This window comes from Emiliania huxleyi (genome assembly GCF_000372725.1).
Source record: "Emiliania huxleyi CCMP1516 unplaced genomic scaffold EMIHUscaffold_58, whole genome shotgun sequence".
Classification (NCBI taxonomy): domain Eukaryota; phylum Haptophyta; order Isochrysidales; family Noelaerhabdaceae; genus Emiliania; species Emiliania huxleyi.
In genome coordinates, this window is record NW_005197648.1 from 127,662 (window position 1) to 144,058 (window position 16,397).

General features: G+C 66.7%; 2 protein-coding genes across 2 annotated transcripts; one reads left to right on the forward strand and one right to left on the reverse strand.

The window, feature by feature from the left end:
- Positions 1–1,119: 1,119 nt before the first annotated feature.
- EMIHUDRAFT_357351 (hypothetical protein) lies at positions 1,120–6,597 on the reverse strand (the record flags this gene model as incomplete). The annotated part of the gene is made up of 7 exons (XM_005764731.1): positions 1,120–1,150; positions 1,263–1,309; positions 1,365–1,464; positions 1,497–1,568; positions 1,599–1,636; positions 1,685–1,741; positions 6,344–6,597. Coding segments are annotated over 6 exons (568 nt in total), but the record flags the coding sequence as incomplete, so codon positions are not given.
- Positions 6,598–7,318: 721 nt separating this feature from the next.
- EMIHUDRAFT_357361 (hypothetical protein) lies at positions 7,319–8,112 on the forward strand. The gene has a single exon (XM_005764732.1). It carries the CDS (start codon positions 7,330–7,332, stop codon positions 7,996–7,998), a length of 669 nt encoding a protein of 222 aa, XP_005764789.1. The 5' UTR covers positions 7,319–7,329; the 3' UTR covers positions 7,999–8,112.
- The last annotated feature ends 8,285 nt before the right edge of the window (positions 8,113–16,397 follow it).

The window sequence follows — 16,397 nt, forward strand, 5'->3', positions numbered from 1 at the left end:
GAGACCAGCAGGACTCTACTACACATACTCTCAGCCTCTCCTCCTACACGGCGTGATCACGCCGGCGGCGGCGGCCGCCTGGGGAGCGCATATGGCGGCGCAGGCGCAGGCGGCGGCGGCGGCACAGACGGCGGCGGCCACCCCCACCCAGACGCCGTAGGCATATGACTGTAGGGCCCCAGAAGGCTAGCTGGTAGCTTCATTTGTAGTAGCACAGCCGCCGGTGCTAGAGAGGGGTCCCCGCAGACGCGCAGAGGTGTGGGACGGAAGGGTTGAGAGAGAGACCCATGACCATCCCATGACTACATGGACCACACTCACATGTCTTTGCATGTAATAGTTTTGTTATACCCTCATGGGGCACAAGAAAGAGGCTCTACGGGGTCTGACTGTGTACGGTCTGTGCTGCTGTCGGGCTGTCAGCGCTGCTGTCAGGCCACTGTGGCACTGTGTGCTGTCGGGCTGTCGGGCAGCTGTCAGGCTGTCACGTTAGGGCCTGACAGCGACGGAGCACCTCGACTGTCAGACTCTGCTGTCAGGCTGTCAGATACGTGTGCTGTCAGACTGTCGGAGAAAGTGCTGTCGGCGTTGTCAGGCTGTCGGGCACTGTCAGGCGCTGTCCGGGGTTTGCTGTCAGGCGGTCAGACCAGGGCTCAGTAAGAGCACACACTGAAAAGTTTGCTCGAAATGTCTAAAACACTAAAAAAGAAACGCGGGTTGGCGATGTCTCTCTCTCACACCACGTGACAAAACACCACGTGCTCCCAGAGCAGTCGGATCGGCTTGGCCACCCTTGCGCCTTGGGGTGCAGCTGCTTGCTGAGCCAGGACCCAGGTGGCCCAGAGGTCGCGACACTCGTGCTCGCACACCGTCACGGCACACTCGCCAGCTATGCGCCGAACCAAGTTTGTGTGCCCGATCCGACGAGCGACGTTGCACGTTGGCCAATCCTCGAGGCACGAGGGTGCGCTCGTGCGCACCCTCGCTCTTCGCGGATGCACTATTGAGTTTCATGCATGAACTCTTCAACACAACGCAGATGGAAAAAGAAAGAAAGAAAACAGACCGCGCAATTGGATTTTTGGGGGCGCGCCGCCAGGCGCGTCCCCACTTTTGTATCACAGCTGCGAGGGCCAACCAAGGGATTCGGCGCGTCAAGTTAACTTGACCGCTCGTTCGGGCTTTGGGCCGCAGGCCGGCGCGTCAGCGCCACGCCGCCAGGCGTCCGCCGGAGGCCCGCCGGAGGCTCTTCCTGCGGCCACATTCTGGCAAGATTCCGCCGCGCTCAGGCGCCCAGAGGATGCGTGCGCTGCGCTCAAACGTCGCGATTTGGCAATAGGCGCTCGAGCCGGCGCACAGCGGACGGGTGCGCCGCGCAGGGGGGGTCGGAGGGGTGCGAGAGGGGGCGTGGGTCGGGCGCGCACCGGCCGGCTCCGGGAGCGGCCGTCACGTCGAGGAGGGGGGCTGTCGGCGGCTCGAGCGGCGAGGCGTGCCACTCTGCTTCGCCGCCGACAGCCCCTCTTCCGAGCCGGCGCGTGGCGACGAGCCGCGGCCAGTGTCGCTGGTCCCTTTGGCGGCGCAGCGTGTATCCCCCCCACCCGCGCCCGCCCGCCCGCCCGCCCGCCCGCCCTCAGGCCTTGCCCCTTCGCAGGCGCGGGAGCGCTCGCCGGCGAGCACCTCCTACCTCTCCTCGCCCGGCTGCTCCCTTGCCCCGTCGCCCGCCGCGCCCTCGCCCGGCCGCCTCACCGCGCACCGCCGCCGCGCGTCCCCGCGCCGCCACGCTTGCCCCCACCTTGCCTCACGCGCGCTCTGTGGAGGGGCAGAGCGCGTGTCTCTGGCACAGACGGAGCAGCGACCGCGCCAGCGGTCGCTGCTCCGCCCCTCCGTCGCGCGCGCGTCGCTGCTCCGCCCCTCCGCCCTCGCCCCGCCCACCCAGTCCGCGGTCGCCCCGCGTCTCAACCAACACCCTTCCCGCGGCCACGCAGGGCCGTGTGGTGTGTCGCGACCCACTCTGATCTCTGTGAGTGAGGGGGACGGCGTGCGCGTGGTAAATAAATGAATAAAAACGGAGACCTCGTGAGGCGTGGCGCCGCACACACACAAGAGTGGCTCGCAGCCCTCCCTCCCGTCCTCACCTCCGGTGCACCACTGCACACCTCTCAGCGCACACCTTCGGGACTCACTCCGCAGCCATGCGCGAGGAGGAGGGACCTCCTGCCGCGCCTCCCTCCGGCTCTGCCGGCCGCGCGCGGCAGTGTGGGTTGCCATGCTGGCCGGGCACGCGGCCTGCCGCCGCGGCCGCGGCGTGCCGCTGCACCTTGCGCCGCTCGACATCGGCCTTTGCCTTGGCTTTCTTCCGGAGGGCCGCCTCGTCTGCGTCTTCCTCGTCTGCGCCCTCCTCCCCGTCCTCGCCCTCCTGCGCCACCGGCTGCTCCTCCGCCCACGGCGGCGGCGCGGAGTGCGCGGGCGCCGCGGGCGGCGCCGCGAACCACGGCCAGTCCGGCGGGAACGCGTCCTCGTCCTTGAGCATCACGGTGAAGATGTCGCCCGGCAGCTTGCCCGGCGGGATTGTGACCTCGAGCCTGTTCCCGCTGGGCGGTCGGACAAAGATGGTGTGCGCCGAGGAGGCGGTCTTCTCCGGCATCGCAAAGGTGTGAAACGACCACTCCGGTTTTTTTATGACGAGCTGCATGTGCTCCATCTGCAACGAGAGCCGGCAGAGCGACCGCTCGAGGCGCTCGAGTTCGGCGGCGAGGCCGCCGCCGCGGAGATCGCGAACTTTCGTCTCGAGCTCGTTGATCTTGAGCTGCTTCCAGTCGAGCTTTTGCTGCAGGTTCCGATTCTCAAGCTGCAGAGCCTGCAGGTCGCTGGAGGCTGCCATGCTGGTCGCTCTACCACCAGTGTCACGGCCAAAAAGAAATAGCTAAAAAAGAATTATCAAACCCACGGCGTGACTCGGCGAAAGCAGCAGGCGAGGCAGCATCATTGTGTCTGGGCAAGATTTGCTTCATGTCACAGTCGAGCGGGCCGCACGCCTGCGGCGGAGGTGGCGGCGGAGGATCGCCGCGACGACGCACTGCGCTCTCGGACGTCGGCAACACTCCTCCGCGCCCGCTCGGCGTTGGAGGCCGGCCCGGTGGCTCTCCCGTCTTGGAGCGCTGCCGTCAGCAATTCGCCGACGGTGGTGGCGCGGATGCGGTGGTGCCGCTGCCGCCGGGCGGAGTCGCTACCGTTTTCCCTCCGCCACCGCCGACCGGGCCGGCCGCTTCCGCTGCGGGGTTGCCGCCGCCGCCGCCGCAGCCGCCGCAGCCGCAGCCGCACGTCGACCCGCCTCCACTGCCGGCGGCGGCGGCCGCCGGCGCGACGACGAGGGACTTCTTTGGACTGGCCGCGAGGCAGGTCGCACGAGACGCGTACGAGCACGCGCAGGCGACCGGGGTGGTGACGAGCTCGGTCGCTTCCGACCGGCTCGATGAGGCCTCTCTCCGCTCGTGGGCCGCCGCGCTCTACCTGATGGAGGGCGGAGAGGAGACGCCGCCTCGCGCCGAGCGTCAGGGTCGCGCACGCTCGCCCCGTTTCGCTGCACGCCGGCGGTGCTTGCTCACCCCCCCCCCCCCCTTTCCCTCGGTTGCGTAGTCGCCGTCTCGCGCTACAAGGTGACGCACACCGACGCCACTCTGCTCTCGTACGTCGGCAACCTCCGCGTGCTGCGGCAACGACTCGGAGCGCAGTGGGCAGGCTGCCAGCTGTCGCTCCGCGACCGCGAGCTGCGCACTGTCTTCGGGTCGTCGACGCCGGCCGGCGGCGACGGCATCCGCCGGGCTGCCGTCCCCGACGGAGCCGCTGACGGCGACGGGCACACACATATGTGCCGCTCACGTCTAGCACACCACGCCCTGCATGATGCGCTCTTCTCCCCGGGCGGAGAGGCCACCATAGCCACCGCCACTAGCCCTCGCTCTCAGCCGCCACCATCGCATCCGACCATTTCCTCCGTCCCCTTCCCTCCACCCCTCGGCAGCGGCGGCTTTGAAGTGTGCGACGAGGCCATCGACCGCGTGCTCGGCGACGCCTCCGCCCACTCCAACCCGCGCGTGCGCGAGGCGGGCGTCGCCTTTGAGGCCGGCGAGCAGCTGCACCGCGTCCGGTGCGCGTTGAGCGGTGCGGCGGCGGTGCGGCGAGTGCACCCGTCCCCCTCACTCTTGCGCCGCCCAGTGCCGCAGGCGCTGCCACGTCTGCGACACGTGCCGTCCGATGTTAATGTGCACTCCGGCCGTGGAGCCGCCGCTCCGGCCGGAAGGCACGCCGCCCGTTTCGCTCAGCGTGTGGCGCGCGTCGCCTGATGAGCTGGCTTGGCGCCACCTCCGTCGCCTGCTCTACGTGTGCACCGACTGCCGGAAGCACCGGCGCCGCGAGTCGCGCGGCCGCTGCCAGCTCTTCTCGGGTGTGCGCACCGTCCTGCCGGACGACCTCGGGCCGCCCGCAGACGCTATGCGGCACAACGACATGCACCTCCGCGTCGCCCCGTCATGGCTCAAGTGCCTGTCGCAGGTCGAGAGCATGCTGATCGCGCGGATCATCCCCGTGATGCGCATCAGGAGGATGTCGGGAGGCATGCTTTCGTCCGCCGGCAGCTGCACGACGTTACCAAACGACATGTTCAAGGTGGCGCGCGAGCTGCCTCGGCACGCGAGCGAGCTGGGCCTCATCATCCTGCGCAAGGCGGGCGCGCGCCACGACGGTGGGCGCGCTTTCGCGGCGGATAGGCGATCGGTGCAGGGCGCGCTGACCGGCCTCGTGCGCGGCGACCCGCCGGGCGGCTCGCCGCACCGGCCGACCGTCGACAGCTACTTCGTAGACGTGTATGATGTGCGAGCTCTCTACTCCGCATCCGCCGACTGGGAGCGGTACTCCGGCCCCGACCTCCCCTCCGGCGAGCGGCTCAGCGGCCGCTGGTTCCTTCACATCCCCAACCGGTACTACTCCGACGTCGTGATGTCGCAGCAAAGGCGGCAGGCCGTGCCAGAGGAGCGCGCCGAGCTGCCTGGGCTGCCCGTGCACGAGAAGCCGGCGCGCGCCGCCGGCGCGGCCGAGGAGGAGGAGGAGGAGGGCGGTCCCGCCCCGGCGCAGAATGAGCTCCCGCCCGAGGTCGACGGGGACGGCTCGGTGAGCCACTCGGGGCTGGTCTCCCCGATCGACTCCAAGGACGCCGATGCCGAGGTGCCGCCGCGGAGCCTCGCGTGCCCTAGCCCACTCCTTGCTTGCGCCGACGCCACTCGCTTCCGGCCCGCAGGTGCGCCGCCTCGTCCTCGACTTGCTCGACGGTCGGGGCCTCGCGCGAACCCTTTCCACATCCAGCACATCCGGTACGTGCTCGAAGAGTGGGGCGGCAATTCGGACACGCAGCTCGTCCTCGAGGAGAAGTGCGAGGCGCTCGACCGCTATCTCAACGAGTACTGCTGCAAGGGCGCCGCTTCGACCGACGATCTGATCAAGGTCTACGCCGACCTCGCAAAGGCCGCCGACGCAAACTCGAGCGTGCGCGCGCTGGCGCGCTCGCTGCTCCGCCGCGCTGTCGGGATGGTCGACTGGCCGGTGCACTGCTGCGACGTCATCCTCCTCGGCATCCCCCTCGTCCGCTGCACGCGCCGCCACAACTTCTGCGGCCTCAGCGGGTGGCGCATGCTCGACAGAGACGCGACGGACGAGGAGGCGCCGCTCAACCGCAGCTTCAGCAAGGACGAGTCGGGCGCGACGGGCCAGCGCGCCGGGAACGCAGCCTTAGATAAAGAATACAGATCCGTGCATTCCGACTAGCACTCGAGAGCGCACACTGCATTTGGCCGCATCGGCAAAACTCGCAGCCCCGTGAATTCGATGCCCGACTTTGCTCGTCACCGTGAGTGCTCGCGCCCTGACTTTGGTGCAGTGACGATCTAGGCACGCGACGCGCACGGGCGTGCCTCTGCGCGCGGGGTACGCGACGGTCGCGCACAAGACCCAGGGGGGGAGCTTCGGCGACAGCAAGGACGTCGAGTTCATGATCGCGCACGTCGCCAACCACATCTCGATGGAGAAGCTGTTCCTCGGCCTCATTTACACGCTCTTCTCGCGCGTCGAGAAGGACTCGGACTGGGCGCTGGGCGAGGCGATCGACGCCGACCGGATCACGTGCGGGGCTCTGTGTTCCTGGCTCGCGACGCGTGTCGCTTGAGCTCCCCCCCCCCCCCCCCCCGCCTTCCGTCGCAGGTACGTCAACAGCGCGCCCGGCATGGCGAGCCGGCGGTGGGAGGACGCGCGGCTGAAGATGGCGAGCGCGCTCACCGAGCGCAAGTATGCACACCTCAAGAGCTTGGCGGCCTTTGTCCGCCAGCTCAAGGCGTGGGACGAGGCGTGCGCCGACGGCCGCTCGTCGTGCTGGTTCGAGACGGAGGGCGACCTCCCGCGGCTGGCCGGGGAGGCGCTGCTGGCCGAGGCGGCCGCGACGGGCGCGAGGCGGATCGCCTTTGACGCCGTCGCGGCGCGTCTCGAGGCGACCGCGGCGCCGCCGCCGCCTCTCGGCACCGCCTTGGCCGCGTGGCCCACGGGGTGGGGCATCGAGGAGGCGACGGGCAACTTCTGCGGGCTGGCGCACTGGGCTGTGGAGGTGTGGCACGCGGCCGGGTCGGTCGACGCGAGCCGGTGGCAGGTCGAGGCTGACGGAGGGCGCCTCTTCTTTGTGCGGGTCGCGGGAAAGGCCGCATAATCGCGCTCTCCGCCGAGGCCCGCCTCGGCGACGGCGCTCGCCGCGCAGCAGCAGCAGCAGCAGCAGCAGCAGCAGCAGCAGCAGCAGCAGCAGCAGCAGCAGCAGCAGCACGTGATTCTTGACACATGATTACACTACACAGTCCTCCCTTCGGTTGTCGTTTCGAAGCTGTTTTTTTCTTCTATCGCAGCGCACTCGCATCTGTGAGCCTAGCGCAGCGCGAACTCGCCGTCTGAGCCTAGCGCAGCGCGAACTCGCTCTGAGCCTAGCGCAGCGCCTCGGAAAACACCATTTTGGCTCGCCAACAAGCCCTCCGCGCCCCCACACCGTTAGGATAATACTTTTTTTCTTTTGCTTGTGGACGGCTTTGTCGGCACAACGCACGCAAAGAGATGGCCTGCAGACTGCCTCGCTCGGCGAGGCGGCCATGGGGGTTTTCGGCCGCCGCACGGCCTCCCACGCTGCTCCCTCCCACGCTGCTCGCTCGGCAACGGATCGCTCCGCTCCTCTCTGCGCCGCGCGCCTGCTCGAGCGGCACGGCGGCTGGCGCCAACGGCGGCTCAAAGGGTGGGCCGACGCGCGAGATGGTGCGGGAGATGCCGCGGCACATCTCGGAGCTCAGCGGCGAGATGCTCTTCCTCATGACCAAAACACAGGGAGGCTCGCTGATCGCGTCTCGCGAGCGGCTGCGCCGTGACATCATGTGGGTGGACGACGTGGACTATGAGGCGGCGGGCGTGCGCATCGTGGAGATCGCGCGGTACGGGACCGGCGAGTCGGCGCTCCTCAAAGCGCCGTACTACGCCGGCTGGGTCACGGCGCAGGCGGCCGGCTGGGCATCCATCCCGCTCGTCTTTAGCCTCGAGCTCGCGATGAGCTTCAACCGGCACTACGTGATGGCGCCGCTGCCGGACGAGGGCGGCACCGACACGCTCCTCGAGGTCGGCATCTGGACCTGGCAGTGGATGGAGCCGCCCCTCGGCACCTTCTCCTTCTTCCTCCTCTGCGCTCAGTTCGGGGCGCAGCAGCGCGCCAACCTCGGCATCAAGCCGTTCACCGCGCGGCTGCGCTCGCGCAAGGCGAACCAGCTCTGCGCCGCCTTCCCGCAGTACGACCGCTCCATCCTGCGCGACTACGCCAAGGCCATCTGCTTCGACGACGCCGACGCCGACGGCCTCGACAACGAGCCGCTCTGGCTCGAGCGCTCGCGCGCCGCGGGCGGAAGGGACAACGTGAAGACGCCGAGCATGTGAGGGCGAGGGGTGAGGCAGGGGCCATCGGGGCATGGGATGAACGAGAGAGGACAACTTCAAACGTGTGGGACGGTGTGAAACAGCAAAAGCCATAACACGCATCACGGTTCACGCTTCAAAAAAGGTGAAAAAAAGCAACTGGGGTTGCTTCCCCTCCCCCAGAGAGGATTAGTGACTAGTTGCAAATACGGGTGGTGTGAACATGATGAATTTTGATGGTCTTTTGTCCGTGTTGCTCCCAGCGCCCTCGCCCGCGCTCCCTGAGGCCATGGCTGGTGCTACTAGTATGGAGGGCTACCTGGCTACCGCGAGAGCGACCCAACTCGTCGACATCGTCCGATGGTTGTGCCTCAAAGTCAGCCTTCGGAGGCTATCGTGGGGTCGAGCCGGCGGTGGCCGTGACATGTGGTATCACCACCCCTCGTAGGCTTTGCCTCTGACCGCCACCGTTCCCAGGCTGCCTACTCGAGTACCTAGGTGAAGGCGAACGGACGGAAAAACACCCCCCCCCTTTTATGCCTGACCCTGGCCATGGCCTCTCTGGGGGTGAGCTGGGCCGGCCGCCTCCGGGTCCGCCACTCGCACGGTGGGCTCGCGTCCGGGAGAGCATCCGAGACCCGCGGTTGTCCGCTCGCTGGGCGCGACCTACATGGAAATCCACTGCACACAGATCTGTGCTTTTGGCGCCTATTGCTCGCTCTCTGTGCAATCGCAACGCCAGAGGCCGTGCTTGGAGAGTGTGTCGCAGTGCTGCTACGTCAGTGGATTGAGCCGCGACGCAGGCTCCATCGGTGAGCTGCGGCGGCGCACCGGCCGCTCCATGCATGCTCTCCGGCGAGCCGTCGCAAACGCGTTTCCGTCCGCCCGTTTCATCGAGTTTGCCCGAGTGGTAAAATGCAATCGAATCTGCCCGAGTGGTCAAGTAAAACTTTGCCTTTCGTAAAAGTTGCCCGAGTGGTCTGTGGGGAAAAAACGAAAATCGAGACGGACTTCTTGAACGGCCGGGCAACATGTCTTCCTTACTATTATTAATTGATGCTTTTTGCACGGGTGAGCCCCCCCCCCCCCCTCCCCCCGCGCCCGCTCCCTGCCCTCTCCCGCCACGCACTCCGTCAGAGCCCCCTCCCTTTTTGCCAAAAGGGAATTTTTCAAATTAACAAAAGGGGTTTGGGGGGGGCCCCCGGCTTTGGGGGGTAAGAACGCCTTCGGGGGGGCTAAGAGCTTTTGGGGGGGTTTTAATTCCCAGGGGTGTTTTGGGGGGGGTTTTTGCCCTTTTGGGCCCCCCCCCCCCCCCCCCCCCGGGGGTTCCCCCGCCTCAAGCTCCCCCCCCCCCCCCCCTCCCCGCCCCGCCTCCCCCCTTCCCTCTTCCCCCCGTCCGGCCCAGCTCCACCCATCCCTCTCTCGCCATCCCCTGCAGGTGCAGGGGAGATGCGAAACGAAGATCGATGGGCTTGCCCATCCCGGAGTGGTTCGACCCCACGCAAACCCGAGACGGTGACGGGCGCTGTCTCGGTGATCTCAGGCCCAGTGAGGTAGTGCACCAGACCTGTCCCGGATCCTGCTGAACAAGTTCCTCTTGTAGCTCGATCGGTCACACCGCCATCGCCGTTGGGGAGAGAGGGGACGACACTGCTTCGGCAGCGTGCACCTCGATCCTGTACCGTGTTTGTTATGACCCCCCCCAATGAACATACCAGTGAGGGAGGGCGAGACGATCGAGGGGTCCCGTACCACGCGGAATCGGCCCTATCCAGTGCTCAAGTGCTCAAGGTAATGGGGTGTGAAAGGAAGCGCAACCAGCTCAGCCGCAGCATCCTCGGGCTGCCGCACGGCGACACGCGGCGGGAGGCGTGGCTGGCCGTCGACTCGTTCTCGTCCGCGTGGGTGAGCTCATGGCCCTCGGCTCAGAACCGGTGCGAGGCGCGCGAGTTCCGCGAGATCTTCTGCACCTACCTCGGCCGGGAGAGCCCAGCCGTGCGCGCGCTCGTGGGCAAGAGCATCGCCTGCTCCGGCCGCGGCCCTCCTCGAGTCTGCGATGCCTTTGGCGTCCAGCTGGGCTTGGCGACGCTCAACGACCGCGCCCACGGCAACTGCCACGACGACATCTTCTCACGCGTGATCGGTGATGCGCTGCACGCGGGGCTGCGCGGCAAGGAGGAACCGCGCGAGATCTTCAGCGCCGTCATCCCGCCTGTCACACTCAACGGCACCGCTGGCACGCGCGGCAAGAACGGCATCGTGCCGGATGGGCGCCTGCACTGCAAGCTGCGCGAGTCCCGCACGGCGCGCTGCACGGGCACACGAGGCCAGGCGCATCCGTCTGTCCGGTGGCGCGGCACGACAGTGCAGCGCGGGCCCGAGCAGCCGCCGGCGGAGCACCTCCTCGAGGGCAAGACCATCCACCGCGGCGGGCCTCACTACATGAGCGCTCGGGCGCGCGACGATGGCCAGGGCGGCGCTGTCGCCGACAGGGCGAACCTTGTCCAGCGCGACTACGAGGCGCGGGCGGCGGCGCTCGATGCCAAGCCGCACGTGCAGGCATGGAACAACGGCTCGAGGGACGCCGTTTCCTCCGTGCTGCGCTCGTTTGGCACCGTGCGCAGCCTCGTTGTCGGGGCCTACGCGGAGGCGTCGGACGACCTGCACCAGCTGTTCGACTGTGTGGTGGAGTCGGCATCCAAGCAGCACTGGAGGCGGATCGGCGCGCGTAGCGCGAAGGAGGCGCGGTCCTACTTCGCTACGACGCTGCGGCGGGCGTGGGGCGTGCACTTTGCGCGCGAGTTCGCGCGGCACCGCATCCGACGCGTGGTGTTCGTGGGGGCCCCGCGGCGACAGCCGGGCAGGCCTCTCGCGACGGCCGATGGAGACTGGCCAGCGCTGTCGGCGGGCGAGTTTGCGGCGCACGCGCTGCGCGTAGGCGGCGCGTGGGCGGGCGGCCCGCCCGGCCGTCGGTGAGCACCGGACGCGAGGGTCGGTCGGCTCTTAACTAGCTGTATATAGTCGCGATCTGCCGGCGTGCGTATGAGCTCACTAGCTAGAGCTCACACTAGAGGCCGTCATCGCATTCGCCTTCCTGGGACCCAGCGCTGACTTCTGACTGTCGTTGCTGTCTTTCCCCCTTCTCGACTGTCTGTGCTTGTGCGTCTTGGGTCCGGAGTTGTGCGTTTATGTGAAAGGAAGGCTGGGCGAGCGTATAGAAGAGCGTGCTCGACTTTGTCGTGGCAGCCAGCACGGCAGCGCTGGCAGGCGCGATGAGCGTCGTGCCACCTGACCCGAGACGGGGCGCAGGCGTCGTACCGAGCGCGTCGAGACCGTGCCCTGATGCGCTCTGCACGGGTGAGTCACGTCGGCGTCAAAGGAGCGACGTGTGACCTGTCAGAGCTTGATCTCCGATCTCAGCGACGTCGAGTCGCCTTCGGTGGCGACAGCTAGGATGCATCTCCTCCGTCGTTTTTCGCGCGATGGCCTTGAGAAGCTGGCGGTGCACGCACACAGACCTTGTGTGTGCACGGAACGCTTAAAGTGGGCGCCGTACCTCACTTTGTTTGAGTAGATAGTGCCGAGCTGCGTTTCATTTTTTCTCAGACCACGTGCCTCTGCACCTCCGTTCACGTGCACGAGCTTCTTGAGCCACCCACCCACCCACCCACCTCACGGCCCGGCTGAGGCTTGGAACCACCCACTCACCCCACCCACTCACGGTCCGGCTGAGGCTTGGAACCACCCACCCACCCCCAGCACCACCCACCTCACGGCCCGGCTGATGAGGCGAGGAACCGAACCCACCCACACAGACCGACCCACCCCCACCATCCAACCAACCGTCCCGGCCACGGGAGACACAAGCAAGGTAGCAAAGCACCCAGCCTCGCGCGCCTTATACAGCACAGCCTGACCCACAGCCGAGGGTTAGGGTTAGGGTTAGCGTTAGGGTTAGGGTTAGGGTTAGGGTCAGAGAGTTCAAGCCGTTGTGCAGCTCCTAAGAACGGGCCGCTTCGGGTCGGAATGGAGGAACCAGCGGTCCGTTGACGCGAGCTCTCGGTGAATGCTCCGAGTTCTTCGGGTTAGGGTTAGGGTTAGGGTTAGGGTTAGGGTTAGGGTTAGGGTTAGGGTTAGGGGTAGCTTGTTGTCGTCGTGCCGATAAGACAGAGACACGGGCAGCAGACGCGACCCAATCGACGCACCAGAGCATGGTTGGGCGTGTGAGCCGCCATCTTGGACTGTGAGGCGAGCATTTGCCACCGGGAGCTCGCCGCCGCCCCTACACCGCCAAGGCGAGCTTCCTGGCATCTATGCCAAGCGCGCACATGCCAAAAGACGCCTCGCAGCGCGCGTGAGGTGACCGAAGCGGCACGCCTCGGCGCCGCGAGAGCAGCCGGTCGACGTCGGCACCAAGCGCGCGGCCGCCGGGCGCCTCCGAACCGACAGGGGCGCCGCGGCAGTAGAGAGCACTCCACCTGCCATACCGTTGACTGAGGCGCTGTCGTGTCACTAGGCACTGCAGTGTCAAAAATATGCCGTGTTGCCGTCCAGTCGCTCGAGCAGCGACTGGACCAGGCCGGCGCCTCCAGTGGCGGCGGCGACACCGAGCAGTGTCATGTCGGGCAAGCCGTGCCAAATAAAGGTCGCGTCGATAAAACCACCGCTGTCGAGCCAGGCCAGCACCGCCCCTTGGTCGTGCGACTCGGCGGCTGCAAGCACCGCGGCGTCCACCATGGTTTCCAAGTGTTGGGTGGCGTGGGGGGGATCGTCCCAGCGGGGGGCTTAGTGATCGCGTGTCATGCGCCACGTTTGTCCTCGAGGATTCGAACGGTCTCGATGATTGCAGTGGTCCGGGGGAGAAAACTCAGGGCAACGCCGACGCCGCTCTGATTCGACTTTTAATTTCAAACAAAGACAGTGGCACGCGCCGCAGCGCGGTGCATGCCACTGTCAGGAGCGGATCCGTCAGTTCGTCGTGTTCACGCCGGGATCGTGCCCTGACTAACTTGCCTGCGTCGAATTTCTTTTGAGAGCGCCTTCGTTGTTAATAGTACAAACCCACTGGTCCCTTGCGGAGAGATATTTTTAGCAATACCAAGTTTTGTTTTTGTCCCTTGCGAGCGGTCCTTCGTTGCAGTCGCACACACGCACACGCCACGCCGCACCGCGCGCCCGCCCACTGCCCCGCCCAGGCGGGAAAGAGGTGAGGAGATGGGACAGCAAAGGAGGAGCCCAAACACGTATGGCAGGGCCCCTTGATTTCTTTTTGAGTTTGCGCTGCCGCCGTATTAGTGCACACTAGCATACCTTGCGCGCACGCGCGCCAAATTTGTTTTTCTGTCTGCAACAACAGCCCGAGGGGTGAAATGTCTTTGTTGTCTCTGTAACGAAGGGCCCGCCGCTCCGCCTACGCCGGCGATGACCCTCTCGGCAGAGCGACATCGCGACACGCGAGCACCGGGCAGAGAAGGGGACGCAGAAGCGGTTGGATGGAGAGGCAGCCGGCGCACGAGGAGAGGCAGCCGATGGAGCCGACGAGGTGAGTAGACACGAGTTTACCATTCTGCCCGGGGGGGGGGGGGGGGCAAGCCCTCCCCACCACTGCTACTCTGTACTGCATGCAACTCAGCAGTGGTCGCAAGCGTCGCAAAGGGCAGCCTCGCGCGCTGTCGAACGCCCCCCCGGCCCAGACAGAGGCATCACAATCATGCTCTGGCCAGCGTCTGGTGGCTCGGCATTGCGCAACACACGCCGCAATCAGCCTGAGAGCAGATGATGGGGTGGGCGCGGGTGGACGAGAGTGGAGCCGAGTTGGGTGGGAGAGGGAGCACGCACGTGCAGCGGTGCCGAGAGTGGGTTGAGATGGCACCGCCTGCGGCCGCCCGGGCGACGGCTTGCGCAGGTATGTTGTTCATGTCCTTATCCGCCGCCGCTTGGCTGCAGCAGCCAATGACGCCGCCCGTCTTTGCGAAGCGGCGTCTGGACGCGCTTGGCGGTTGACGCCGGCCCGCCACTGCGCCTCGTGCGCGTCCACCTCCGTCGAGGTCGACGCGTCGGGATCGGAGCGCATCACCGAGACGCCAGAGCCCGCCTTCGCCGACATGATTCCCCGCCGGAGAGCTCGGTGAGTGTGCCGTCGCCCGAAACGGAAAACCGGCCGCGGGGAAATATAAGGTAAGATACAGACTACTAGCCGCAATATGCTGCTGCTCGCCGTCCTGCTCGCGCTCGTGAACGACACCAGCGGCAGCAGGAACGGCCGCTGGCGAAAGCGTCGGTTGCGTGGCTCGCACCGGGCAGTGCCGGACGACTACTCTGCGCTCGAGCTGGACGGATGCGGGAGGGTCTTTCTCGACGGCGGCTCCAACACCGGCGAGTCCGTCCGCGCATTCATCAAGGGGCACTTTCACTCGTGCGGGCTGCGCAGCCCGAGCCGGCAGTATGCCTCCTACTGGAGCCAGCTTTCGCAGGCGGAGCGGAATGCTGCGATGCAGCCGCTCAAGGAGCCGGCGTCCTTCTGCGTGCGCTCGTTCGAGGCCGCTCCGGCGCTGCTGCCGCTGCTGCGAAGGCAGGAGCAGGACCACCGGGCGCAAAAGTATGACGTGCGCTTCGTCGAGGCTGCGCTCGGGAACGTCACCGCGCCGGACGAGTCTCGCCGCGTCGTGCGGTACGCAGACAACGTGTGGGGCGTCTCCGCGAGCGGCTTGCGGTGGGGCGACGTGCACGTCGGCGACAAGCCGGTCGCGCGCGAGACGACCTCCATCTCTGGGCAGAGCTACGACCTGCGAGGCATCGTCGCGCGCGTGCGCTCGCTCAACGCCTCGGCGGTGGTGGCAATCAAGCTCGACATCGAGGGCTCCGAGTACTGGGCGCTCGAGCCGCTCGTCGCGGACCCGGAGCTCCTCTGCTCGGTCTCGCACGCCTCCGCCGAGCTCCACGCCGGACGATCCCTCCCCGAGCCGTCCCTCGGCCGCCCCTGCAGGTGTCGTACCTCTTCGTCGAGTTCCACTCTGCCGCCTCCGCCGGCCAGCGCCGGGTGGCGCAGAGCTACGGCCTGCGAGAGGACGCCTTCGAGCACCTCAAGGGCCGGATCCACGCGGCGATGGAGCGGCCGGGCTGCAGGCTCAAGATCTTGTGGCGCTCCTTTTGGGCGAGCTGCGGCGACAAGCAGCGCTTCGAGTGGCGCTCGTCCGAGCAGACGCGAGACTCGACGTCGACCGAGCTGCCGGCGTGAGAGCGTACACCAGGTGTGTTGGGTCTTGCGTGCCGTATATTGTTTCGACAAGCACAAAATCTCTCTCTGAGAGATAGCTTCGAACAACTGTATGAGTATGTTGTGTGAGAGGGACTTTCTCTTGTTGTGTGTGGTCGCCTTATTCAAAAGCACAACCCCCCCCAGATTGAAAGATACGCACAAGCACCGCGCTAGACCGCGAATTCTTTTGATGAGCCGACGGCGTATACGAATCGCCCGTCAGATGCCAACTGGTCGGCGGGCCGAGAAGCCCTCGCTTCCGGAAACTGCGCCTCCGTCGTTCATGTCCACCTTCAGCATCCTTCGGAAGGGCTCGGTCGACGCCACGTGCGGTCTGATCATCACGCTGCTGTCCGTCGTCGACGTCGCTCTCCTCCTCGTCCTCTCTCTCAGCCAGACAGTTGCCTCGCTGTTTAAGGGCGTGACGCGGTCAAGCAGTGACCTCCTGCTGTCTCGCCCGTCGGTGGTGGTGGTTGGCGGCTCCTTCTCGGGCCTGTGGGCGCAGCGCGCCCTCAGCGACAGCTACGATGTCACACTCGTTGACTTCAAGGACTACTTTGAGTACACGCCCGGCGTGCTCCGTCTCTTCGTGCAGCCGTCGTGGCTGAGTCGTCTGTCGGGGCCGCTGCCGCGGCGGCGGAATAAGCTGGTGGTGGGCGAGGTGGTTGCCGTCCACCCCACCGAAATCACCCTCCGCACGGCCGACGGCGAGGAGGCGCAGATTCCCTTTGACTACCTGCTGCTCGGATGCGGCTCTCCTGCTGCCAGATGCGACACACACATCCCCGTAGTGTTGGCGCCGGCACCGGAGACGACGCGTGCTCAGCTATAGTCCACTGGTTCCACCGCCCTCGCGCTGCAACCACCGTATCCGCAGCCCTCGCATTCCCTCGGTGCGGGTGTGCGATGCGTGAGACAGAGCTACCACGCACACCCGTCACTCCCCTCGCGCCTCCCTCCTCACTCCCGTCTGTCTCCCTCCTCCAGGGTCGTCGTACGCGGCAGCGCCCGTCAAGGCGTCGCCGCGCGAGCCGGACCTGCCCTCGCGCCGCCGCTCGTGGGAAGAGGCTGCCGCCCGCCTCGCCCGCGCCTCCTCCGTCCTCATCGCCGGCGGGGGCCCTGTCGCTGTCGAGCTTGCTGCCGAGGTCGCACCTCCCCCCGC

What these genes read in the sequence shown, in the direction of transcription:
- EMIHUDRAFT_357361 (XM_005764732.1), top strand. Translation starts at nt 7,330, where the DNA reads ATGGTGCGGGAGATGCCGCGGCACATCTCGGAGCTCAGCGGCGAGATG.